General features: G+C 41.6%; 1 protein-coding gene across 2 annotated transcripts in view; it reads left to right on the top strand.

Annotated features, from left to right (window-relative positions):
* The window catches only part of ANXA3 (annexin A3), a 34,728-nt gene extending 29,736 nt beyond the window's left edge, over positions 1-4,992 (top strand). Inside the window, exons 11-13 of one of the 2 annotated variants that reach the window (XR_006290383.1) lie at positions 459-517; positions 815-890; positions 4,777-4,992. Coding sequence is in view for 1 of the 2 variants with exons in the window: in XM_027831947.3 (XP_027687748.1) it covers positions 459-517; positions 768-890; positions 4,777-4,836 (242 nt within the window). In the remaining variant the exon portion in view is untranslated. Of the gene's footprint in view, positions 1-458; positions 518-767; positions 891-4,776 lie in introns of both variants that reach the window. The other variant, XM_027831947.3, reaches the window with a different exon arrangement.
* The last annotated feature ends 22,949 nt before the right edge of the window (positions 4,993-27,941 follow it).

The raw sequence follows: 27,941 nt of genomic DNA on the forward strand, positions 1-27,941 counted from the left end.
TACTCGTCACCAGACTTCAGCCACCCATACTGCTGAACCATTTCAAAAGCACTAGGGTATTTTACTTTCAGGGCAGGCCTGAGGGTTCTATAAAGTCTTGTTCTTAACAACAGAAATGCTTTAACTAAAAATCTATAGCCAGATTCACCCTTCATATAAATGGGTACATCTCTCATGGGAGTGTGTTACATGCATGTAGTTTACCAGCCTGGAAGAGAAAGATAAAGTCCATGCAGAATTGGCCAGGTGCATGTGTGTATGTACCTGACTTGTGCATGCATGTCAGTCATTTACAGGTACAAGGCTGGCGCATACAATTGTATTTACCTAGCTTTGAAAATCTGGCCATGCATGTCCTGTCCATTCATAGTGAGGGCTTGTAAGCCAAAGCAAGTTATATGGTGGTATCGTTGTAGAGCAGGCCATTTAAACTAACTCTTAACTTTTTCTTTTAATAGTTCAATGTGTGAATAACACTCCTGCATTCTTTGCTGAAAGGCTGCACCAATCTGTGAAGGTAGGTTTTCAGCTTCCATACCCATTCTTGAACTCTTGTATATCTTTAAGAGAATGTCAAGTTTCTAAGAGTCTGTAAGATGTCTGTAAATAATAAACACGGCACTGGTCCCTTACAACAGGTAATTGCTGGAGTTAGATTAAGTGGGACGGAGAATGCCATTTCTAAATGGAGATGCTGATTTTAGCCTAACTTGCATAATGCTTTTATATGGTGTATTGTACCAGATGGCTCTTTTCTATTTTATCAGGGTGCTGGAACTGATGAGTTCACTCTTAATAGAATCATGGTTTCCAGATCAGAAATTGACCTGCTGGATATTCGGGCTGAATATAAGAAGCATTATGGCTGCTCCTTGTACTCTGCTATAAAAGTAAGAATTATTTTAATGAACTATTTTTGCATATTGAAACAAAGTTGCCTAACAAATGTGCCACTCCTGTAATAGAATTTTTTTCTATATATATATATATGTATATATATATGTATATATATATATTTTTTTTTCTCTTTGAGGTATGTATAAAAGTTTTATATTTGGAAAGTGCCAAATGTGTTAAGTGGGAGTAAGCTAGGAGGTATTAGTAGAGGAGTTTGAAGAGGAGAGCAGTTTGGCTTTAGCACTTGTGTTCTGGACAAAATGGAGTAAAATGGCAATTGAGTAGGTCAGAGAGCAGGAGGCTGGAGGCAGGAGATGACTAGGAAATAGACAAGAATGTGTGCTATTGTGCCAGACATTTGGTGCATTGTGTAGAAAGAGGAGGCAAGACTCGATCCAGTTATATGGGGAGGTGGAGCCCAAGGTGCTTAGGAGGAAGATGGTGGTGTAATTCCTAAGGGAATGGGGTAGAAAGGAAGTGGGGGATTTTGGGTGGAAAAATAAGAGACTTCAGTTTGGTCATCTCAAGCCCACAGTGGGCAAGCTAGGATGATCTGTCAGACAGTGAGCAATGCATGTTTAGAGACTTGTGAACCATTAGCGTAGCTCACTGACTCCACGTGAGGACTCAGTGAACAGGTATAAATGGAGAAGATGAAGTAACCAGTGAAGCTCTGCAGGATGCCAGAGTGCTCCTTGGTGCTCAATCTATTATAAGGGCAGAACTGCACCATAATGTCTGATACCAAGAACGTTTGGAAATGCCTAGCTTTAGTAAGAAGGTCTTAACATTAAGAGAATCATTTAATCATCTGTTTTAAAGCTGAATTGAAAATTGCTAAAAGGCAGTCTTAGGACCCCGTTTCCTGATGTTATACTGCCTCTTGCAGTGACTCTTCCCACAGCTGACCTGCACCAGGGAAGCATTACACCCTAACGCTAGTTTTGTGGTATGGTAGCTAATTTTCATAGTCTCAGAAGCAGATCAGGGACCATTATTAGCTATTTGAAACAGGATAGTTGTGAAAGTCCAGTTGTGAAAATGATGCCAATGGCTTAAAGTGACTTTGTTTAGATATAGTTAATTCATTTTAAATAAGATTGAACACAATGGTTTAGTTCTTAAAGTTCTGTTCCTACAACACTGACTACAGTTTCCTTCTCTTTCCAATGACTTATTCAACTTTTTTCTGCTTTAATGGAAGCTGGAGTGGTTCCCCGCCCCCACCCCCAAATGTCGCTCAGGTAGTCCTTCTGAGCATGTACCAGATATCCTCTCTCGCCTCAATGCTTTAAATCCAGCAAGTAACTGCCAACGTTCTCTCATCTGCTCAAATATTTCTGAGGTTGGGAGATTAATCAGAAGTATACTTTTAAAAAAATGAATAAACAGTCTTGAGTGATTCTTTTCTGTCAGCCTCTTTCATAAATTGATGCACAATGTTCTGTTGCTAGAGGTGGAACTGATGTGACAAGCCCTGTTCCATAATATAGCTCTGAATTGCAGAGTGCTGATCATCACAACTAACTGCACCATAATCATGTGGTAATCTAGAGTTTTATTAATTCTTCTTTAGGATAAAACCTAGAGTTCCATACAAAATCAGTGGGTGCCTGAGGCTTTCTCTTGATTAGGAAAAGAGCTAGCTAAGCCTGATCTTTCTTTTCCTAGTGTAGATTCAGGGTAATGCCTTGTTGCTTGATTCATCTGGTGGAAGTTGTAGTCTGTTATCCTACATCTGCACTGGGAAAAATGGTAGCATTTTAGGTTTGGTTTAGCTAAAGCGTGTGCTAAACCTGTCCACTTTTCTTAGTTCAGGCAAAGCACGAGTTCTGAAAACCTACATGGGATTCCATTTTTGACCAATCAGCTGGTACTGATCAGTGATAAACTCACTGAATGGGCCAGAGCCCTTTAACTATCAACTTGTTTATAACTTAATTCATACACTGAGAAACAAATAGAAATGTATGGAATAAAATTGCTAATGTCTGTAGAACACAAATGCCAGGAGTAGCTAAGCTTGTAGGGGAACAACATATCTTTCATACCATTTAAATATTAATCCAGCCTTCAAAGAATCTTGTCATTGTAATGTAATAATGCTACTGTGTGTTCTCTCTCTCTCTCTCTCTCTCCTCCCCCTCCCCCCCCCCCCCAAACATTTTGAAAAAAATTATGTATTCTTTAATACCGGCACTCTGCTGCAGAGTCCTCCTCCATAGTCTTAGATTCTTCTCTTCATGAGAAAGTTGGACTGGCTTAACTAAAGGTGTCGTTCTAACATATGTAGTTGAATTCATGCAAACCCATTTCTGGACACTTCTTTTTTTTTTTTTTTTTTCCTTGAGTGGCTTAAAATGATTAAGCATCTGTTTGAACTAAACCAAAATAAACGTGGCTTAAAATGAAATTGATACTCTCACAGCCTTTTACAGCAATTAGTTCAACTTGTACAACTTCCTGTGGTCAACATTTTCTGACCTGCTGTCTACAGGCAGGCTTCTAAATCTGCATTTATAGGTTCAAAAGTGAAAATTGCCTGACTTTTCAGAATTACTGAACCCCTGTAGCTCCCCGTGATACTGGAAAGTGAGATCGCACATTTAAGAGACTAAATGTAGATTTGTGGTAACTATAGGTGCCGGGGCTTGAAGGTGTTGGATTTTATGTTTATGGTTAAACAATTTTCGGTCAGCTACTTTCTGCCTGTCTTTGAGTACTGGTTTAGTACTGGGTGGACCAATTAAGTCATTAATTTAAATGAGTTGATTTAGAACTAAAAACCTGCCCATGGATTTAAACCAGGTTGAGGCTTTGTAAAAGTAACTTAAAAAATGTGTGCTATTGCAAATGTAGATTAACATTTATAATGAACTGCATTTTAAATTGTAGTGTGGGGGAGTGGGTTTTTTAATACTACTGCTGGAAGGCTCTTATGACTTTTATAAAGCTGCTAGAGGCAGGCGACAGTACTGAAACTTGAGGCCCTAAACCTGCAAACACTTAACTGTGACTTCAGTCCCATTGACTGCAGTGGCACTGCTCATGCTCAGAGTTAAGCATGTGCAAGGGTGTTTGTAGTGTAGGGGGTGCTAATGAAGACTTTAGTCTAAGATCTGTCACTTCAAAACAAAATTGTTTGTTAATAATGCACAGTTGACTTTCAAAACATGACAGTTACCTTCCTTTTTTTTTTTTTTTTTTTTAAATACACATGGGCCAAAAGTTTCAAATAGTAGCCTGAAATCTGTATTTAAGAGATTTAAAAGCACAAATCCAAATTACAGACCCCTGATGGAGGAGTACAGCCTGGTAAAGCATCTCCGCTTTCTGGACGTATGGAAGTTCACTATATCAGAAGGTGGTGTTGGTTGTAAATGTAGCAAAGGCTATTATGGAAGTTACTGAGGCCCTGGACTTGTCTTTTTTCACCACAGATGTGCATTAAGTGTCAACTTTACTAGTAGAAAGTCTCCATGTAAATCTGAAATGCTAAGTAGGAAACGAAAACTGGTACTGAACAGCCTCTTCAGCAATTTAAAGTTACAAAATGGAGAAAGTAAAACTAGCAGCAAGTCTGATGTATGTTGATTTTGTAAAATCATGATTTTATTTTTTTTTTGACACTGGTTCAGTATTTTACTGCAATCATGATGGATTAAATCTTCTCCCAGTCCAAAAAAAAAAAAAAAAAATGGAAGTTCAGTTATTCATTTCAGTAGTAGGATCAAGTATCTTATTTCCTCTTAACATGATGTTGTTGGGTTGGCCCAAAAAGGTTAGGGGGGAAGTGTGGAGAAATCATTTTAGAAGTGGCAAACGAAAGCATATGGTGATCGTCACTAATGTCACTTTATTTTTTTTTTTCCTCTGCAGTCTGATACCTCTGGGGACTACAAGACTACACTACTGATGATCTGTGGAGGGGATGACTGAAAGTAAATTCCTAAGGAGCACAAGGCTATTGCTTTTCTGCTACCTACAGTAATGCTGCTTCTGAAACTTTTTAAATGTTTAAGCAATTGTAAAATTGCAACATGCTGACTGCTTTCTCATCAAGTATCCTAATAAACAGATGTTTGTTTTAGTGCATCTCTTCCAGCTGTTATCTAACCACCTGCTGGCATCTGGATAAACTGTGCTTAGACTATCAGAAGCCAGATCTTCCAGCTATACACAGTGCTCCCCTGTAAGCTAAAAGTCTTCTGGAAATAGTTGCCATCTTTCTACAGCTGTACAGCATCAGAAAAAGTGTTATTACCTCGGGGTGGTGGCAGAATACAAACCAATGGAAGGTCAATAAAGTTATTCCAAAGATAACCATTTATTTTATATATTTTTAGGGCTGTCAGTTGCATTTAATGCATGCAATTAACTGAAAATATTGTGTGCAGAATTTTTAATTTTTTGGCACCGAATTCTCCCAGGAGTCAATATATTGATTTCCATTACCACACAGAATAGGAAGTGTATAGTGCTCACTTTATATTTTTGATTACAAATATATGCACTGTAAAAATGATAAACAAAAGAAATGGTATTTTTCAATTCACCTCAAAAAAGTACTGCAGTCTCTTTCGTGTGAAAGCGCAACTTACAAATGTAGATTTTTTTTTTCTGTTTTGTTACATAACTGCACTCAAAAACAAAACAATGCAAAATTTCAGAGCCTACAAGTTCACTCAGTCCTACTTCTTGTTCAGCCAATCGCTAAGACAAACATGTTTGTTTACGTTTACGAGAGATACTACTGCCTGCTTCTTTACAATGTCACCAGGTATTCGCATGGCACTTTTGTAGCCGGTATTGCAAGGTATTTACATGCCAGATATGCTAAAACATTTGTATGCCCCTTCATGCTTCAGCCACCGTTCCAGAGGACATGCTTCCTGCTGAAGATGCTAGTTTAAAAAAAAATGCATTAATTAAATGACACACTTATCCGCTGAGGAGTTAAGTGTCTCCTGCTCTGTTTTATCCACATTCTGCCATATATTTCATGTTCTAAGAGTCTCAGATGATGATCCAGCACATGTTCTTTGTTTTTAAGAACACTTTCACAGCTAATTTGACAAAACACAAAAGGTACCAATGTGAGATTTCTAAAGATAGCTACAGCACTTGACCCAATCTTTAAGAATCTGAAGTGCCTTCCCAAATCTGAGAGGGACAAGATGTGGAACGTGCTCTCAAGACTTCTGAAAGCAACATTTCAATGCAGAAACTACAGAACCCAAACCATCCAAAAAAGAAAATCACCCTTCTGCTGGTAGCATCTCAGATGATGGAAAATGAACATGCGTCAGTCCACACTACTTTGGATCATTCTCAAACAGAACCTGTCATCAGCATGGATGTATGTCCCCTGGAATGGTGGCTGAAGCATGAAGGGTGTTTAGCATGTCTGGCACATAAATGGCTTAATACTGGCTACAACAGTGCCATGTGAATGCCTTTTCTCATTTTCAGGTAACGTTGTAAACGAAAAGTGGGCAGCATTGTTTACATTTATGGGAGATAAACTTGTTTGTCTGAGCGATTGGCTAAACAAGAAATAGGACTGAGTGGACTTGTAGGCTCTAAAGTTTTACATTGTTTTGGTTTTGAATGCAGTTACTTTTCGTAAATCTACATTTGTAAGTTCAACTTCCATGATAGAGATTGCACTACAGTACTTTTTACAGTGCAAATATGTGTAATCAAAATTAAATATAAAGTGAGCACTGTACACTGTGTTCTGTGTTGTAGTTGAAATCAATATATTTGAAAATGTAGAAAACATCCAAAAATACTTAAATAAATGGTATCCTGTTATTTAACAGCACGATTAATCACAATTTTTTAAGTCACTTAACAGCCTTTTATTTATTGTGATATCACCTATGAGTCCTGCTCAGGAGCCAACACCTTATTGTGCTAGGTACTACACAAATGTGTCCAGATGCTGCAGGAGCTGAAATGGTTGGAGACCGCAGACAGTTTATACGCTTCAGCAATTGTTGACCTAGCATAAATATGGTCAGTGACCTGGACATTTAAGTACAGGACACACAACAAAGGTGGTTGCAACAAACAAATCAGGTGGTACAAGGTAACAATGAGACAATACTGGTCAGCATATGTAGCCTGAGATTATGGAGACAAAATGTGATATGCAATGCAATTTCCATTAGTGTGATCCGAGAGGACTCAAACAAATCAGAAGCAGGTACCAGTACAGCATACAACTGACCTCTACTGTCGTCTGCCTGCCAAAGGCTATCCCATTTGGGAGAAAGATGGTAGAGGGGTGGAAGGACATAAGTGGACTGGGAGAAATCCCTTTGCACCTTAGTCTGTAAAATCATGGTGGACACAGATCTCCCTGAATTTGTCTATCTTCTGAATATCCTATTAGTCTCACTACACAGAGCTCATGTACATTCCTGACCAGATAAGTAGGTCAGAACCTATACAAGGGACATTTCAGATGAGAAAACTGAAGTTGTTCACTTCAAAACATTCTTAAAATATCAACTGGTAAACAAGTGAAACTGGAACTGCAGTTGGACTGACGCTGCTAGGACTGAGACGACTGCAATTGGTTTCTTCTCTCAAAACCAGAAATATTAGTGCAGCCACTGCAATTCACTTCCTTAATCCTTACTGTGATGAATAAGGCCTGTTGGTAAGGGTGAACAGTTGTTGCTGTGTGGTTTCTGGAGATTTTGCTAGGCCCCATTGGTTGTTGACTTAGTGCAGTTTTATGCAGCTTCCACAAGGTGGCAGGGTCAGTTAATAGGGACTTTTAATAAGCAGAATTGGGTTTGTTTGTTTTAAGTTTAAATTTAAATTTTTTGAGTTGTGGGGTTTGCGGGCTTTTTTTGTCATAGGTGACTTCAACACAAAGTTATAGTTTAAAAATGGTTGTCGGTGTGGTTTTAGTGATTGACTGGTTTCAATGTATACACGTGTCATTAGAATTTTAGAATCCTCCTATCCCCAATCCTGTTCCATTAAGAAAACACTCAAATTCATGAACTTTCTGGCCTGGCCACTCGACACATCCTGTGTTCCAATTTTTTGTCCCATACCGGAATATGGTTCAACACGGGAATGTACCATGTTGAGGCAACAAGAGACCACGGAGGATGGAGAGAGGGACCTTACTTAATAATGTAAAAAGAAAAGGAGTACTTGTGGCACCTTAGAGACTAACCAGTTTATTTGAAGTGAGCTGTAGCTCACGAAAGCTTATGCTCAAATAAATTGGTTAGTCGCTAAGGTGCCACAAGTACTCCTTTTCTTTTGTGAATACAGACTAACACGGCTGTTACTCTGAAACCTGTCATTATGCAAGGCACTTAATAATGTAAGTGCACACATTTATTTTAACATGCAAGTTAATGTTGTATGCAGCAAAACTCAAACTGCTAAGAATAGGAATTTGTATAAATACCCCCACTCCCTTCCGTCCGAAATGGATTGGGCTTGTTTAGAAGGGCAGTGCCACCTTTTTTTTTTTTTTCTTCTCCCTCCTCCCCCCCCCCCCCCCCACCGCCCCATGAGACTTGGCAGCTCTGAGTGGGAGCCAACTTTCCTACATCAGAATGGTAGGGTTACATGGCATGGTTCAAAAGTCTTAAGTTATTACACTATAGCTTTGTCGTATCTACAAGATACTGGTTTTTAGCAAATTCCTGTTGTGGTCTAAAACCTTGCTCAGCTGTAGAGAGACTTTCTAATTCATCTAACTCTGGACACTTCGGCCAATCCTAAACAGCATGTAACATGAAAAGTTCTCATCACCCTGTCCTTCAGGCTTGAAGCCTGGCATGACCATGCTAGTATACATTACAGTAGGAACTGGAGTACAAGAGGACTTAATTTTGGAAGTGTCCATTTTGGGATACTTAAGCTCCCTGGCATCACAAGACCAAGCTACAGGATGATGATTTTTATGGTCCAGTTACTGGACTGGGAATCAGGAGATAACTTAGTCTGTACCTCAGCTTCCCTTTTTCTGCCATGGGGAGTGATATCTTCACAACATTCCTGTTAGAAGTTGTTTGCAAAGCATATGGAGATCCTGGGATGGAAGGTGCAATATGTGAATGAAGTGTGCTATGAACTTCCTGCCAGGGACAGCCCAATCCTTGTGCAGTAAATTTATGTATTGCACTACATTTTACCATGAATGGGCCTTTCAGATGAGTTAAACACCAGACATCATCTGTGGATGCTATATATCGTGGCATGATTTAAAACGATGCTTAGCTTTTGGTGCTCACTTAGATTTGAACTTATCTCGTATTCCCCATGTCTGAGTAACTTTGACCACTGATCGTCTGATATCAGAAAAATTATTTCTAAGATCTTTCATTAAATTGTATGTATTTTCTAGTACTTTGGCAACGTTACCCAGTTCTTGTTTTTCCAGCTGCAACATCTTGGACACTACACTTATTTCTTCTAGAATTTTAGTCTGAAAAACAATCACAAGAACGACACTGAAGCTTTTTAAATGTTTACATAAAGATGAAGCTTTGTCTCATGCTTTGGGCTTACTGGACTTCGGAATAATTTGAGCCAAGGCTTTCAGTATAGCTCTGTGTGGATATCTCAAGGCAACCCAAGGCCGGCATATAGGACAGTGTTTTCAGAGGTAGGCTAAGTTTGCTTACAAAAGAAGAAAGCAAAGACTATCAGTTAACACAATGGCCAAAAAAAGATAGAATTTCTCAACTAAATCATAAAAGTTTTGAAATTCTGTGATTGTCAGTACTGAAAGGTTTAACTCTAGATGCAAATTGTATGCAGCACAATGCCCATATCTTGCATTAGATTTTCTCGGCCATTCTTGCTTGTACACCAGAATAGATTCCACTTATATTCATAGCACCATTCAGCTCACGTCGTCCTAGTCGTCCTAGACCATTGTCTTCCATACTCTCAATATTATACTCAGGATTAGGACCCGATTGTCCACTCACTTAATGAAATCCTGGAAAGCTCTCGTTAATATTTATTTTGGCAGGATTCCTTTTGTCTTTTTGTATGGCAACCTACCGAAAACCTTGGCTTATTTGGTTGACTTTGGATAAGTCCTGGGGTGTGTTAATTATCGCTGATTCTTGATGTCCTTAATTTTCTGTAACCTGGTCTGATAGCAACCATATGATCTTGTTTTGAATTTCGGGGCTGAGGTTCGTTGTCGGGCTGTTTGGCTTCCTTTATGAGTTCTTCAGGACCAGGAGCATATTTGGCCAATAGTTCAACAGTAGACAAAAAGCTGCCATTGTTTGTTGGTGAAGCAATCTTCCTTTCCTTATTTTTGATTAAAGATCTTCATCAATGTTACTGTGCAAACACCACTGATCAGATACTCAGCAAGCTTCAAAATATACATCATCTGGATTGTCATCACTATTTCAAGGTAAATGCTATCGGTCTCTCATTCCACTTAGCCATGCCGAGTAATTAGAATTATTTTCCCGATTCCCCCAAAAGCCAAGTGTTGGCAGTAACGTTTGTCCAGCACAGGAGAATAGCATAACCAGATTTGTTTGTTTTTGTTTGGTTTTTTGATTCCAGCCTTCTACACAGTTTCATAATAAGATGTTGAAAAGCATTGATTTGGCTTAGTGGTCCTTCAAGTTGACAAGGGCCACGTTTTACAGTAAAACTTTTCTGTTCCTAACTTCGTTTCAGCACTACGTTTTACTTGTCAGTGGGATTTTCTCTGAACAACTCCGTTTGAACTTCAATGGATTTAAGACATCCTTGGTTGCTGCAGGTTATTATTATTTTCATTCTGAACCAAGTCTGCTCCTTGAACATTATCAAGTTCAAATGTCTTGTGCTATTGCGATTATAAACATTTTCAACAGTTGCTGTCATAATTTTCCATGACTTTGTCACTGGTAGTTGAAGCTGTCATGGGCACATCTGCTGTAGTGACACTTTGCCACAAAAATTGATGTTTTTTAAAAACTTTGCCATTTGCTCCTGTCATAAATATAAAGGGAAGGGTAACCACCTTTCTGTATACAGTGCTATAAAATTCTTCTTAGCCAGAGGCAAAAGCCTTTCACCTGTAAAGGATTAAGAAGCTAAGGTAAACTTACTGGCACCTGACCCAAAATGACCAATGAAGATACTTTCAAATCTGGAGGCGGGGGGACAAAGGGTTCTGTCTGTCTGTGTGATGCTTTTGCCGGGAACAGATCAGAAATGCAAGCCTTCCAACTCCTGTTAAGTTGATAAGTAATCTAGCTAGAAAATGCGTTAGATTTCCTTTTGTTTAATGGCTGGTAAAATAAGCTGTGCTGGAGGGAATGTATATTCCTGTTTTTGTGTCTTTTTGTAACTTAAGGTTTTGCCTAGAGGGATTCTCTATGTTTTGAATCTGATTACCCTGTAAGGTATTTACCATCCTGATTTTACAGAGGTGATTCTCTTATCTTTTTTTCTAATTAAAATTCTTCTTTTAAGACCCTGAGTGATTTTTCATTGTTCTTAAGATCCAAGGGTTTGGGTCTGTGTTCACCTGTACCAACTGGTGAGGATTATTATCAAGCCTTCCCCAGGAAAGGGGGTGTAGGGCGTGGGGGGGATATTTTGGGGGAAGACGTCTCCCTGTTCTTTGTTTAAAACACTTGGTGGTGGCAGCATACTGTTCAAGGACAAGGCAAAGTTTGTACCTTGAGGAAGTTTTTAACTTAAGCTGGTAAGAAATAAGCTTAGGGGATCTTTCATGCGGGTCCCCACATCTGTACCCTAGAGTTCAGAGTGGGGAAGGAACCTTGACAGCTCCCTACTCTTGTTTTGTTTCTTGAATTTAGTAGCTCCAGTCAGTTGTTTCAATGTTTTAAAAACAGTGCATAAATTTCTAACAATACAAAGAAATACAGTGCTTACTGGCAGTGAGGTAGTGTTAAGTTTAATAGTGCAGGAGCCCTGCAGAAATTATATCAAGATGGTAATTTTGACACATGTGAGAGTCTCCAAAATCTGTCTTGTATGTGATGTCACCATAAGACAAAGCACCCGTATTCAAAACCTAACTAACATTTCACCAGTAAATTTTATCTAATTGAAAATCTGTGCAACAGCAGTTGAGACTTCACATATTAGCAATAAATCTACATCATATGAATCTAAAACATGTAATTTAGCTTTTTCTATACCAAACTTTAAGTAGCACAGCACATCCAAAGTACACATATAACTAGTCAAAAAGCCCAAGCCTTCAGTCAACATTAAGTTACTCCAGTTTCAACCTAGTGTAACTCTATGGGAACTAAACAAATGGATTTACGCGGTTCTAAAAGGGGAGTAATGAAATGGGGAATCTTTATAGCTGAATCCACAATTTTGTGCGTGGAAGAACTTGCAATGTGAGCACAAACGGCATATGCTTTGCTTTTGCCAGTCACGTAGCTGGGCACCAAATACAAACAAGTGTTGTCACAAATATATAGACCGCTCTTGAAAACTTGGTCTGTGTCACAGAAACCAAAGACAGGGATGCTGTGACCTAATATACTGAGCGTCATCACCACTCACTCAAATTTAGCCTGGCAGCCTCCTCTTCATGACAGATAAGCAGCTGGGCCAAACCTAAATGGCACTTCCAGCCTTATAAGCCCAGATGCGATGCTATTGAATTTGGCCCCGCCAGCCTTCCGTGGGACAGCGGGGCAGTGGAGCCAATTTGAGTGAGTGGTGTTGTGACTCTCTGCTTCGGGTGAAGTCCTGGAGTGCCGCTCCATCTGGTTGGGACCCAATACTTTGTGGGCCCAGGCATGACTGCATCACTTGCACCATTGTAGCTAGCCGTTACTGTATATAGCTTGTGACATGCTTTCTTTGAAACCATATTGCCAAATGAAAGTCAATAATTATCTTCCTGGATAGCCATGACTACCTAAACATGTCAGTATTTCACGTGTCCATCTTGAGGGACATTATGGGCATTGGAGGGAATAAAGTTTAAATGAAACAGAGGAATTCTCAGAAACCGCTATTCAAGGGGTGAAAATGCATTGAAGTTCACTGCCATCATTCTCCTTGCCTGTTTAAATGAGTTTTAAACTCTGAATTGAGACGAATAAAGGGCACCCTCTTCACAGACATGCTTGCTATAGTGTGAATGGAGCATGACACAGCTTCCTTGTTTAACAAAAAACATTTTACTTGGACTGTATAACTCCTTATTGTGATGATGGCTTTGGGTGCCCGCCATCCATCCAGGCTTCAACTTGGAGAAGGGTAGTTAGTTAATAGACTATGCACAGCCAGCTGTGGAGAAGGCTGTTTTAAGTGGAGGGTAGCAGAGAAGAGGAATTCACAGACTCTGGCAATGATGGAGTGATAATTTCATTAAAAAGCCCTACAACACCACCAACAAAAAGTATTTTGAAGTGGGGACTTTCCCTCATTCACTGACCAATTTAAAAAAAAAAACAAAAAAAACCCCCAACCCTGTAGTGCCAGTCTTGTGGCTTCTCTTCAAGTACAGCCCTGTAGTGATGTCGATATACCGAGATAGATCTGTAGTATAGACCTGGCCTTGACCTAGGAGTCTCATGTTCCTTCACCAGCAGAACCCTCCTTCGGTGGGACACCCAGCTGGAAAGAGCTGTCAACTAACCAACTGCCTCCATTATCAAAGACTCAGTACAGAATGTGGTGGTGGTTGAATTACTTTAATAACCGTACAAAGCATGTAGTCATTCAGGAGCTCTATTAAAATTTAGATCATACCATTTAGCAACCACAATGGAGCAGGGGAACTGCATAAAAAGAACAATGGGTCTTACAAGGCAGAACTTACAGGTGTGATTAAGGCTATCTACCAAACATTTCTTCTTACAGTAGTTATCTTAGGCCATGTCTACACTAGTGAATTTACAGCAGCACACCTGCAGTGATGCAGCGGCACTGCTGTAAGATCGCTCATGTAGCTGCTCTATGCCGATGGGGGAGAGCTCTCCCGTCGACATAATAAACGAGCAGCGGTAACTACGTCAGCGGGGAAGCTCTATGACATAAGTTTTGCTGACATACGTGGTAGGGTAGACATGGCCTAGTGAATACTTTTGACGTTCTCAAAGCAAATATTTAAATCCTGGTAGGGTCACATCAGCCCTTCTGATGTAGTACCGTACTGCTGACCCTGTGGTCTTTCAGATAAAACCTTAAGAACATGCTTCCTGTTTGCTAAGTCTAGTATACTAGTTGCATGGAAATTCTGGTGAGTAGGGTATTCTTCCAAGCACTGAACTAATCAATAAATGAATTAATAATGATTCATCAGGGAATGATCCCTGCTTCCAACATAGTGACCAATATTTTCCAAAGCAACTGATAACTTTGGGTGCCTGATATTTAATTTAATGTAATGGGGCCTGATTTGCAGAAAGTCCTAAGCACCTGCTCTCTGAAAAAAATCAGACCCATTATAAAGTATCTCAAGTTGGGTGCTAAAAGAAAAAGCCCCCCAAATCTCTAGTCACTTAGAAAAGTCTTCGTCATTTTTTTTTAAACAGCTTGTGTAATTTTAAACAATAGAAATTTGGAAAGGGGAGAATTGACATAATTATTTCGTGTTCAGCACACCAATAAGTGATCCATTTGATAAGTATGTGTAATATGGTGACTGTTTCTAACATGTAGATTCTTGTTAAAAGTGCAATTACCTCTATTAGAATTCCTCATTTTAAGGTGCAGATATACCTAATGAACTTATGGTCCAGGAAACTGTTGGCTTACCCTGCATTGTGAATCATTTTGTTTATTCCCAGCTAACATTTGGATTAAATTATCCCTCCTAAATCAGGTTCACCGAGTGTAGAACAAAGTCTAGCAGCCACCTTGCAGTGATACGTTTTGAGCAACAGCTCATTGCTTAAATGCCATAAAACCAGAATTTGGAGTGGTGGTTTTTCAAACTGAGGGGGAATTTTATGTATAAATCTTTTTTACCCAAGAAGAGGAGGAAGTTGTTCCACTAGAATTTTCTTAGTGTAAGAAAAATGACCCTGTTTATATCTCCTCCTAGAGAGAGAAATAGCCCTGAAAAAGCTCATTAGTGTGTACGTCAGCTCTTTAGTTCCCAGATTTCTCAATCAAATGACTAAAAACATAGCCATATACAGTTTGAGATAGATGAGTCTAGGGCTTGGCTTGGAAAAATAAAAACTACTGTAGCACAGTATCCCTAGTAAAAGGTGCAGCTTGTCTACACTTGAAATGCTACAGCAGCACAGCTGGTCCTCTGCAGTGCTTCAGTGTAGACTCTACCTATACCAACCGGAGGGGCTCTCCCATCAGTGTAAGTAATCCACCTACCTGAGAGGTGGCAGCTGAGTTGAAGAAGAATTCTTCCATCAACGTAGAACTGTCTGTTTCCTAGAACCCAGGCTGCATCCTGAGCCCAACTGTCTACACCTCAGTGAAACAGCCCCATAGCTCGAGCCTGAGTCAGCTAGCACAGGCCAGCCATGAGTTTTTAATTAGTATAGGCATCCCTTTAGTCCTGCACATGGCAAGGAAGAATCCCATGCACCGCTACAGGCTGGTGACTGGCTAAGCAGCAGTTCTGCAGAAAAGGACCTGGGGATTACAGTGGACGAGAAGCTGGATATCAGTCGGCAGTGTGTCCTTGTTGCCAAGAAGGCCAATGGCGTATTGGGCGGTATTAGTCGGAGCATTGCCAGCAGATTGAGGGAAGTGATTATTTCCCTCTATTCGGCACTGGTGAAGCCACACCTGGAGTATCGTGTCCAGTTTTGGTCCCCCCACTACAGAAGGGATGTGGACAAATTGGAGGGAGTCCAGCAGAGGGCAATGAAAATGATTAGGGGGCTGGGGCACATGACTTATGAGGAGAGGCTTAAGGGAACTGGGGTTATTTAGTCTGCAGAAGAGAAGAGTGAGGGGGGATTTGATAGCGGCCTTCAACTACCTGAAGTGGCGTTCCAAAGAGGATGGAGCTCGGCTGTTCTCAGTGGTGGCAGATGACAGAACAAGGAGTAATGGTCTCAAGTTGCAGTGGGGGAGGTCTAGGTTGGATATTAGGAAACACTATTTCACTAGGGGGGTGGTGAAGCACTGGAATCGGTTACCTAGGGAGGTGGTGGAATCTCCTTCCTTAGAGGTTTTTAAGGCCCAGCTTGACAAAGTCCTGGCTGGGATGATTTAGTTGGTGTTGGTCCTGCTTTGAGCAGGGGATTGGACTAGATGACCTCCTGAGGTCTCTTCCAACCCTAATATTCTATGATTCTACCTACACAGCAGCTGGGAGTTGAAATTCCCAGTTCACGTAGACGTATGTCATCTGCTCGAGCTAGTACACTAAAAATAACAATATGTCCATGGCAGCACAAACAGCAGCTGGGGCTAGCTGCCTGAGTGTGTACTAGGATCTCAGTTGGGATTGTGCTCAGGCGGCTAGCCCTTTCTGCAACCCGTGCCCCTGCAACCACACTGCTATATTTAGTGTATTAGCATAAGCTGAGTTAGTGCTTGTAAGTCTGCCCAAGCTGGGAAATTACACCTCCCAGCTGCAGGGGACATCTAGCCTGAGACCGCTATCAGACCGAATTCTTGACATTACTGAATGTGTCACGTGTTCAGCGGTTTGCTAAAGGAAAGCAATAACTACCAGATTAGAGTTTTTGTTACACAGTTGTATAATAGTTTCGGTTTTAGTAAGTGGCACCTTTATATGTGAAATGGACAAAATTCTCCGCACGTAGGAATCTGAGTAATCCTGTTCTTGCATTTTAGATCTGAATTTGAGCAGCACCCCAGCTAGCGAAAGTCAGCCTCAAAGACAAGGTTGATTTACAATAGCGAAGGATCTGTTCCATTCTTTATATACAGAAGCTTTTATTGATAAAGGGAGAAAATGGGAAATGGCTCTCCTTGGCTCTTTTTCTCTGGGTTCCATTACCCAAAGTGAACGACTTAAGGTGGTTGGAAGGTTAGAATGCCTTGGACAAATCAGTCTTTCACCACAACGGCTTACTGTGAATTATGCAAGTTCCTCTCTTAGTTTATATTTAAGCACAGAAATCTACAGATCTGATCTCAGAAAAGCCTTTGGTCTGCGACAGTAATGCGTTATGTGTATATAGTGCTTTACTTTGGTGTTAAGTGCATTGCAGATTATATCTACAGGGAAATGCAGCCACTTGTGGTAGTGAAAGCATGGCAGACACTCTGTGCTAGCAACATAACATAACCAAGTGTTTTGGAAGGAAAGTGAAGGATAACTTGTTGAACTGAAATTGTAAGCACTATGAGTGGGCAGAATGTAAATGCTTCTCCTACCCAGCAATTCCTGACAAGGCTCAGTTGTTTCTTTGTAATGATTAGTCTTAAATAGAACTATGAAACATTTTTATTGTGCCTTGGAACTTTACTAAGTGGTTATGTTTGGGGTTGGATTTTTCAAAGCTGCCAAAGGAATTTGGACAGCCAGTTCCCATTAGAAATTAGCTGGGTGTCCAAATTTCCTAGGCAACTCTACAAATCCCATCCTTAAAGCTTTATCTGGATGTAGGTGACTTTCATCTAGATGCATCTCAAAACTTTAGCAATCATACACAGGGTTTATTTCTTCCATCACTGACATGCAGCCATCTCTGGGCATGCCATGTGTTACTGTGAAAAGAAGAGCTGTAACTTATCTAGTCAAAGCTCTAGGGTTGTCAGCACATAGTCAGGGAGACAGAATTCCTCTAACACATGTAGTACATTTTCATAGGATTCTGTGATTTCATCCATATTCCCTTCTGGTGCAAGGATACTTAAAAGGATTGCATCAGATAAAGGGAGTAAAACCAAAAATGTGCATCATTGGCGAGGGGGGGGTGTTTGTTTTTTGCTTGAGGTTTGCAGAAGAACATTTTTGCTCCACCATCAGAGAAGGTGACACGTACCTAACATCCCAAAACAAGAATGGAATTTAATGGAAAAAAATAAAGCACAGAGCTGAAATGGTTTACTGCAAAAGTTACTTCCTCTGCAAAGTGCCTGCATCACCTTTCTTCTCTTGGTTTAAAAACAAAACTAAGGTTAATGTGGGTGGAAACTGTTCTATATACAGAGTAAAAAGTGAGAGTTTAATTGATTAGTTCCAATTTTGGTTCATTTTCCATTCAGCTTTGTCACACTTTAGGTTCCCTTCTCTTTAAAGCAAATCTGAATTGGAGGTTGGTCCAGCAGGGTTTGGTTTGTTTTGTTTTTGAAAAAAAAAAATTGTTGTCTTGTGTTCATCCATCTCTAAACACCCCCCTAAGTTTTGGGAACTCTTTTGTGTGAAGCGCAAAACCCCGGCCTCCCCCAATAAAAACAAAAACAAAAAAACCCCCACTCCTTAGATCCTTTGGCATGTGGGTTTAATTTTGGCTGGACTGAAACCCCACTCTGGATTTCCCACTGTAAACTTGGCATAAAAGACACCAGTAGCAGTTCTGTGGCATATAACTTTGGTATATAAGATGCCAAATAACTAGGCTGTGGCAAACCTTTTACTTTGGTCCAACATCTTGCTGTATCTTACTAAATCAGCATCCATAGATTTGTTTTCTCTGAGATTCATCTCTGCTAAAACAGAACCAGGTATTGGCAGGTAAGTGCATTCCTGCAACTAGAACTAATAAATACAGATTCATAGACTCTTCTTGATAGGCATTTTCTCCATGAAAGCTAATGGACATGGAAAGGGGCAATTTTCAGAAAGGGGATAAAGCTGCTAAGGTCACTCTTGTTAGCGTTAATGCACTGATGTGCCAACTCTCTAATCACTGTGCTGAATTGCCCAAAACCACCTTCCTTCTCCAATTCACATTATACAGAGGGGAAATTTTTTCTGACTCATCTAGAGCGCTTTCACTTCTCTTACAAGGAAAATACCTACCATAGATAAATAGTTCACCTGTCCCCTGCATGCACTTAACTAGAGCTGGTCAAAAATGTTCCAAGGGAAAATGCCATTTCATCTACATCAAAACTTTTCTATGGGATTGTTGATTTCAATGAAATTTTGTTTAGAAAGAAGTTGAAGAAGAGCATTTTGCTCTTTTTTGAATGGGGTGTTTCCATTTTCATTTCAAAACAACTGTGGAAATTTCATTATATTTTAAATTTAAAGTAATAAAATGTTGAAATCTGAGCAAAATTTTATCAAAATGGAATCTTTCGATTGATCCAAAACAATTTTTTTTGCAGATTTTTAGTTTTGCAGGCAATTTTGAAAATTGGGTTTCATTCCGTTGAGAACTTTTGGAAATGTTGGAATTTCTACTGGATCAGAAATTCCAAGTTTCAATGAGCTTTACTCTTTGCACTCCTCTGAATTCCTAGACTGCTCTTGTATCCGTGTCCTGGTTCCCTACTACAGAGATAGGGAGTAACTAGCAATAATAGAGATCTAAACCCCACTTCTCTTCCCTTCAAAGAGGGGTGCCAATAGCAACTTTACTAAAATACCATTGCCTGATAGACACGTGATTATCAAAGTTCAGTAATTTGGAGTGCATATACCTGGCGGTGGTAGTGTTGTTCATACTTTTAGATTGATCCTAAAGTCAGCTCTGCAAAGGTCTATATGTACCCTCTGCGCTCAATCCTAAATTGTGCACAGCTAAAGATAGACGCGCACACAGTTACCATGGTTGCATGTACAACAGTGGGTCACTGGATATCCAAAATGATGTGGGTGCAGGTCTAAAGCCCTCACCTGAGTATGTCGTTAAGAATTTGCACTGATGAAATAGGTATTTTCATACACAAATAAAGGTTTAGTAAATCTTGCAGCATCAGATTAGGCCCCTTGTCTTGGAAAATATGGTGCTAATTGACAAAGTAATCTCTCTCACTTGTGTCCATACAGATTTTGTATTTCCATCACTGATTAAATATTATGCACTTTAGTGGATAATTTAGTCAGGACAGTCTTTCAGCACTCCTGTATGAGGGCACATTAATTTTGTCATGTGCACAGATATCCTAGCTATGTCGGAGGACCGGAAAAAGCTAGCAATGCAACACAACACGTGGGAAGAACTGTGCTACTGAGAGTCCTGTATTGCCAGCAAAGAGTCACTTGTCGTGCACAATAGCTGTTGGCAGAGAATTTATATGTCAGAATTGGGAGAGCTGCCAATGAAAGCAAACTAGTTTGAGTTCGCCATTGATGGCCATCTGAAAACTGCCTTTCACCAGCCGAAAACAAAAAAGGATGACTCGGCAGAATGGATAATGGACTTCTATGCACCAGCACCACAACAACAAAAAAGGCTGGATGGGGCGTGCCGCGTGTGTGTCTTAAAGCCAACTTTCCTCTGCAAGAGAGAAACCCTGCACTGCAGACAACAAAGGTTTCAACTAAGTCTGTAAAACTGAGGTTGAACTGAAGTCGTTGTTACACGTTGGAGATGAGAGTTAAATTGCTGAACTCCTTGAAATTCAGAAGTCTTGACTGGAGGAGCCATCTATGTACTTGAAATGCCATCCACTTGTTATTGCAAGAATGATGGGATTACATACAGTTTCTTCAATTTCACTTTTGCACGGAGATCCCCTGGCATTTAACACAGTGAAGGGACAGTTGCAACTGATGCACATGAAATCTCAATTTATTTCCCAACACTTTTGCAGTAGGGAAAGCCACACTTTTTGATTCACATCTGGACGCTTGTTGAGGAGAACACCGCAGCCCAGGGACAGTTGGAGAACTGACTACAGATGTGCTCATTAACTCTGCCAAAAGCTTGCTAAGGATTTTGCTTTTCCAGCTGGTAGAGCATGTTTCATTCGTATGTTGCTTAGGTGCTGCTAGAGGGTGGGCCAGAACATCAACCTGCATCTGAGCACCCTGAACCATTGAAAACCTGATCAGAAATTTGTGGGTTAGCCACTCCCTTGTTTTTACAATGATACAGAAAAACAGTAGTAGCCTAGTGCTTTTAGAGGGTAGCTGCCTCCCTTCCATTTCACACTGCGGGTTTTAAAAGCCCTTAGGCTTGAGCCTCAATCTGTTGTATCAAACCACATTCACCAGTAGCTGCTGTTTAGATCGACCTCTTGAGTGTTAATGTGTCTCTGCTCTGACTTAGTGAGAGAGGACAGGATCTGAGAGGACCTAAGTGATGATGACGTAGGGAAAGAGCAGCTATTTACAGGTAGCTGCCACTCATAGGTTTCCAGCTGCCTTGCTGTACTGAAGAAAAATGCTCTCTGCTGCAAAAATCCAGCACAGTGCCTGTCTGTGACCCCATTTTAAATCGCAGCAAGGTGTGTTATGGAGCAGGGAGGGTCCCAAAGCACAAGTTTCAGGAGGAGGTGGAGCAGGAAACACTAGCCTCCAATGACAGGCTGCCAGCACTGGTGCTAGCACTGAGGACGATTTGGTGGCATTTTATAACTGCTTTGCTCAGGAGGAAACAAGGTGCCCAGCAGTGGTGAGCAGGTCTATGTCATGTCCCTTCACTACCCTGCCAGTGGCAATTAGCAATACTAAGGGCTTGTGTCATAACCATACAGCTAAGGGTAGCCTAGAATTCCTCCTTACCTGTAAGGGGTTAAGAAGCTCAGATAACCAGGTTAGCACCTGACCAACAGGACCAATGGGGAAAGAAGGTACTTTTCAAATCTTGTGGGGGGAGGGGACTTTTTTTTGTTTGCTCTTTGGTGTGTTTGTTTTCTCTCTTGGGATTGAGAGGGCCAGACAGAAATCCATCTTCTCCAACCCATCCCAATCCAAGTCTCCAATATTGCAAGCAGGTTTCAGAGTAGCAGCCATGTTAGTCTGTATCTGTAAAAAGAAAAGGAGTACTTGTGGCACCTTAGCGACTAACCAATTTAATAGAGCATTCTAATGCTCTAATAAATTTGTTAGTCTCTAAGGTGCCACAAGTACTCCTTTTCTTTTTTAATGTTGCAACCGGTATAGGTAAGCCAGGCAAGGCGGATTAGTTTCTCTTTTGTTTTTCTTGTGAATTTTCCCTGTGCTAAGAGGGAGGTTTATTCCTGTTTTAAATAAATTTGTTAGTCTCTAAGGTGCCACAAGTCCTCCTTTTCTTTTTCCTGTTTTCTGTAACTTTAAGGTTTTGCCCAGAGGGGAATCCTCTGTGTTTTCAATCTGAATACCCTATGAAGTATTTTCCATCCTGATTTTACAGAGATGATTTTTACCTTTCTTTTCTTTGAATAAAATCCTTCTTTTAAGAACCTGACTGATTTTTCCATTGTTCCAAGACCCAGGGGTTTGGGTCTGTGATCATTTTGTAACCAATTGGTTAGGATATTATTCTCAAGCCTCCTGACCAGTTTGAGACCACCAGGAAGAGAAAGGAAATAGCTCTATTTTACAGAGCAGGAACAAAGGCACAGAGATTGTGACTTGGCTAAGGTCTAATGGGAAGACTGTGACAATACTGGGAACTGAACATAGATATCTAAATCCGTGTCCTGTGTCTTAGCTACAGACCCATCCTTCTGGAGCTAGCTGTGTGTGTTTGTGTTTCTAGAAATGTTTGTTACTGGATTTTGTTCCCATTCATAAGTGGGGAGGAGCTTTTATTCGTGTGAGCATGGGTAAATATGTACGAATGAGGGTATTAGTGCTGGAAGTGCTAGCTATGCTGTGTACACAGTTACTTGGTTTGAATGAGGACAAGAGAAGATTTTATAAATATGTCTTCTCCCTCTCCTCAGTCAGGAAGGAAACCAGCTATTTTTAAGATCTGGCATTTACTTATGCAGCCAAATGTAATGCACGAGATGGATGAAAGATTTAGACTGAGTTTCTGAGGCCTGTACACCTTCTGCTGTCTCTCTCCTTAAGCACTCTTCTCCCTGACAGACTCACAACCCAGCAATCTCCGCAGGCACCATTCTACTCTGTAACATTCAGTCATCCAAACAGGGAGCAGAAATGATACCATGTGACTCAGACCCCAATCACACAACGGGCACAGCAGATTCCAAGTACAGTGTTTGGAAGAGCACATGCTATTGTGCTATGGCCAATTTGCAAACACCACCAATGTACGGCGTTCATAAGAACTACACGTGGAACTGCAAACCACCAACACAAGTCACAGCAGAATGGGCCAAATTCAGACAGGCCGTCGTTTACAGGCTGTACATCAAACAGCTCTAGTCTGCAGCTCCCCAACCAGGCACCGCATGTATTTAGCATAGGGCTGAACATGACATTTAAAATCTATGGATCAGCATCAAGCTGGTTTTCTTCCACTCCTCCCCCCAGCCCTCCAACTGCCTAGAGTTTCATATAAAAATATTCCTTTTTGGCTGTAGTCACCTTCCTTTCCTGTTTTGCCATGTGCTCTGTTTCCATGCTTTGCAACTTTGCCCCCTTTTCCTTCCCTTCCAGAAATAATGGCGGTTGCATCGATAGCAGTAACTTCTTCAGGAACTGGTGACAAAGGGGAAATTGCAAAGCTAAGGCTAGCAACCCCCTCCCTCCGCTCTGTTTGCATGATATTCAGTGGGCTGCCATTTTAAAGGCACAATGCCTCTAACTTAAAAAGGTTTTGTACTGATTATATTGCCTACTGGTCATGTGTTATTGTCCCTGATCCCTTGACTGGGTAAGTGTAACTGATCCTCAGCGGACTCAAGGCAGTTACTGGGACTTTGAATCTCTTGGGTAGAGGCAGCAGTGCAAGGTGAGGTGAGGCAAAATTTAAAGTGTGGAAGCTTTCCGACCACCTTTCTCCCAGCATCATTCTTAGACAATACTGTTAACTAATAGATTTATTGGCTGGGTGTAGAGTTTATTCTACACCTAAGCTCTGAATGGAAAATGAGTGATTGCATGTGCAATTGCAAGTTTTCCATTAGGGCAGTGATGTGTAACATGTTAGCTAATGGGATTAAGAGATTTGGATTCTCTCAGCCTCTAGGCTTCCTAGATGATGATGGGCGAGTCACTTAACTGACACATCCCAGTTAACCTATCTTTCTCAAGTTTGATGCAAGTGAAAGGTAGCCTTACTACCCAAATTCTGACAGGTTTCAGAATAGCAGCCGTGTTAGTCTGTATCAGCAAAAAGAACAAGGAGTACTTGTGGCACCTTAGAGACTAACCAATTTATTTGAGCATAAGCTTTCGTGGGCTACAGCTCACTTCCTCGGATGCATAGAGTGGAAAATACAGTAGGAAGATATATACACAGAGAACATGAAAAAATGGGTGTTGCCATACCCACTATAACGAGAGTGATCAGTTAAGGTGAGCTATTATTAGCAGGAAAAAAAAAAACCTTTTGTAGTGATAATCAGGATGGCGCATTTTGTGTAATGACCCATCCACTCCCAGTCTTTATTCAAGCCTAATTTAATGGTATCCAGTCTGCAAATTAATTCCAATTAGCAGTTTCTCGTTGGAGTCTGTTTTTGAAGTTTTTTTTGTTGACGAATTGCCACTTTTAGGTCTGTAATCAAGTGACCAGGGAGATTGAAGTGTTCTCCAACTGGCTTTTGAACTGTCCGGTTTGGCCAATGTACTTGGCAGAGGGGCATTACTGGCACATGATGGCATATATCACATTGGTAGATGTGCAGATGAACGAGCCTCTGATAGTGTGGCTGGTGTGATTAGGCCCTATGGTGGTGTCCCCTGTATAGATATGTGGACAGAGTTGGCAACGGGCTTTGTCGCAAGGATAGGTTCCTGGGTTAGTGGTTTTTGTTGTGCGATTGCTGGTGCCACATGTGGCTCTTTGTGGTCCCACCTACAGTTGTGATGGAGTTCCTCACGCCCTGGCTGCAGTGGCGTAGCTAGGTGGAGCGAACAGGGGCAGCGGACATAAAAAAAGGTGCCACCCGCTTGGACTCACCGGGTGGTGCTCCAGGTCCTCGGCGGCACTGAAGGCCCCCACCGCTGAGGAGCCGGAGCGCGTGAAGGCCCCCGCCACTGAAGACCCGGAGTGCCGCCGGGTGAGTAAAAATTAAAAAAGGCAACTATAAATTAAAAAGGAGCCACTTTTCCTCAGAGGGGGAGCGGCTGCTCCCCCCCGCTCCACCCCTGGCTACGCTACTGCCTGGCTGGTTTCAGGAAGAGCAATCCAAGCGTTTGTCACACTCGTGCCATCCATGCTCTGTTATCCATGCTATCCACTCTATGCCATCCATGCTATCCACTCAAGACCTCACTTGGCGCATTAAGCAAGCTGGCACGAAGGGGAGAAAGAAAGGGACTTTGGGAGATGGAACCGGAGACTCAAGGGCTGCGTAAGTAGCACTGCAGACCATGGAGAGAACATGGTACTATTGAACCCTATCAAAGCACAGCGTTTTGATCTACTTAGAAGCATTTCTAAAGAGAACTGTTCAGAAGAGTTGTCAAGTTCTCTACTCTTAAGTCTAGTTGCAGGCTGTTATTTATGAATGCACTGTCAGATTTCCGTGTGCTGTAGTTTTTTGTGGGATGGGGTGAAGATACGTATCCTAAGTAGAATCTGAACGTGAAAATAGAAGGGTTATTCCTAATCTCCTTGGGGAGGGTGTTCCCGAGCCTTGGTGCCGCTGTTCAGAAGGTTCCATGTGCAGTCCATAGACCAGGGCTCTGTCTGATGCGATGTGCTGAACAAATTGTGGCTATCACAGAGGGTCCTGGGTAGCTGTGTTGGTGCCTCTTCAAACTTCCTTCCTGCAGCATAACAATGAAGAGTCAGGACTGCGAGGTTTTCACAGCGACTGTGTGCCATATTGACCTACAACCACTGTCGACAAGCAAAGGAAGGAGTGCGGTTTCCTTTTGGTTGAAATGCAGCTTGGATTAATGCTAACAATATCTGGGTGGAGCGATTCTGTTCCAGCTAGCCTGGTCAGGCGTTCTTCCTGCTCAGCACTTTCTGTAGCCCAATGTTAGAATTAATTTAGTCATTTGTGAACTTGTGTCCTTCCTTGAGGGGTTTATCTGCAGCTTCAAACTGCTTCCCTGGAGCCTTGTCTCCATTAGGAAAACTTACACTGGAGTATGTGTAATTACAGTGAGGCAAGTCCATCATGCCAACAGGTTGCATGGAGTGGGGCTTACACCTGTGTATCCGGACTCAGTATTTTAGCAAATCAAGCTAGACAGCTATAAGCCCAATTTTGTGCCAGTGTAGCCTATCTAGGTGACAGGTTTACCATAGTGTAGCTACAGCAGTACAGGTATTCCAGGACAGATTTTCTTATCGTAGGCAAGACCTAGGTCATGTTTACAGGTGTAAGCTCCCCCAAATACAGGCATTAACTTTTTATTTCCTACAGGTAGCTAATGGCCTGGTTATCACCAATGTTTAGCACACTAGCAGCAAGCTGTAGCTATGAGACAGACCACCCCACAACTAGCAAAATAAAGAGCAGCCAAAGAGATGGTGTGTAAATGCAGCCGGAGTGAGGGAAGCGTTGGTTACACCAGCAAATAGACAAAGTTACCCAAGTCCCACATCCCCGAGTTTCTCAGTGATTAAAGTATGAATGGTTCCCCAAAGTCTCTCCCTTAAAACGCTCAATAGCCATTTTTTAACTAGGAAGGCCCCAATCACAGGCTCTTTAGGCCAGCACCTGTTCCCTTAGCATTACTGCTTTCTTGTGCTACTGATTGAGAGGTAGAAGAACCTGTATTATTTCAGGCCCCAGACTCCTCCCGTTCCCAGCATGCCCTGCTAAAAGAAACCAGCAGCACTCCTTCTCTTTCAGAGTGAAAAGCTGACTTTGTGCTGTGTTTGGAGGCGCTCTCTGAAGCAAAGGCAAGTGTCCCAAGCTCTACTTCCTGTTTTTCTCCTGAGAGAAAAGTCCAATAATGGTGAGGTAAACACGACAAGCTGAGCCACTCCCTTCCCCATTCCTCCCCCCTCCCCCCCGTTTTCTTAGAATCATGGCCCTAGCAACAATTGGGGATGAAGAGGCTCTGCCTGTCCTGGGGTCTCGGCTGCACTGCAATAGCTAACCCATAATGTTGCTGGGCTTTTCTGCAGCAAGGTGGGGTTTGTGCCAGCATGATGTACTGGCAGGGCTGGTCTGAGGTGTTTTATTGCACAGGGGAGAAAATTCTCTTGGTGCCCTGCCAAATGGCTGAGCACTGAAAGAGCCCACCACACAGTTTGCACCCCTCACCCTTCCTGAATATGGATTTGGAGCCCTTGAAAGCTGGCACCCAGGGTAACTGCCCTGATCACCCACCCCTAAGGCTAGTCCTACTTATTGGTCCCTTGTCCCTTTTACATGAGTTTGGTTTCACAGGGTTAAATTTCCCTACTCTTGGCAAACCCTTCGTCCACTTTCTCGAAGAGTATGGCTGTTTCTTCTCAGGTGCTTTCCTTTTCTTTGTGACAGTTGACACCCGCCGCTCCCGCCTCTGACAAAGTGAGTTCAGGAACTGTCTCTGCCCATGCTGTCAGAACACCATTTAATTGCAGTTGCATGTGGGGAAGAACAGCGCATGGCGGAAAGGATGTCAGAGGGCCCAGGACCTCAGCACTCAGGTGCTGTACTTTCTATCTCTACTTCCCGGTCAGAGCACTGCTCTGGGAATTGGGCATCTGGATTTTGTTCCCATCTCTACCACGTGACAGAGGGAATTGATTTAGGCCAATGGCTCTCACCCTTTTCGATACTGGGTCCTTATGTTACAGCAGAAAAGGCTTTTTGTCTATTCCTAAAAGAAATGAAGGATGGTTGTGACCCTTTGGCCCGTTTGCCACCCCTGAAAACTCATGATTTAACCTCTTTTAATATCCAGGTCCAAATCTGGCCACCAAAAACAATTTTTAGCCAAACTTTCCATTTTCTCTCTACCTTGGTGATGTTGGTGTAATTAATCTCCTAACATGTAAGCTCTGTGATATTCCTCTTAAACCTGACAGTAAGTTATCATTCTCTACTGATTCTCTCATCCAGCGGTGAGTGTGTGTTACTCTTTGTCCAGTCGGCGGAGGCTCTGAGCCTGTTACAGCCTCATCTATAGAGTCTTGGCTGTTTCACTCAAGCTGTAGTAACCTGTGCTTTCAGCCCTCCAGGATGGGTAG

Source organism: Chelonia mydas, chromosome 4, assembly GCF_015237465.2.
Source record: "Chelonia mydas isolate rCheMyd1 chromosome 4, rCheMyd1.pri.v2, whole genome shotgun sequence".
NCBI classification, from domain to species: Eukaryota; Metazoa; Chordata; order Testudines; family Cheloniidae; genus Chelonia; species Chelonia mydas.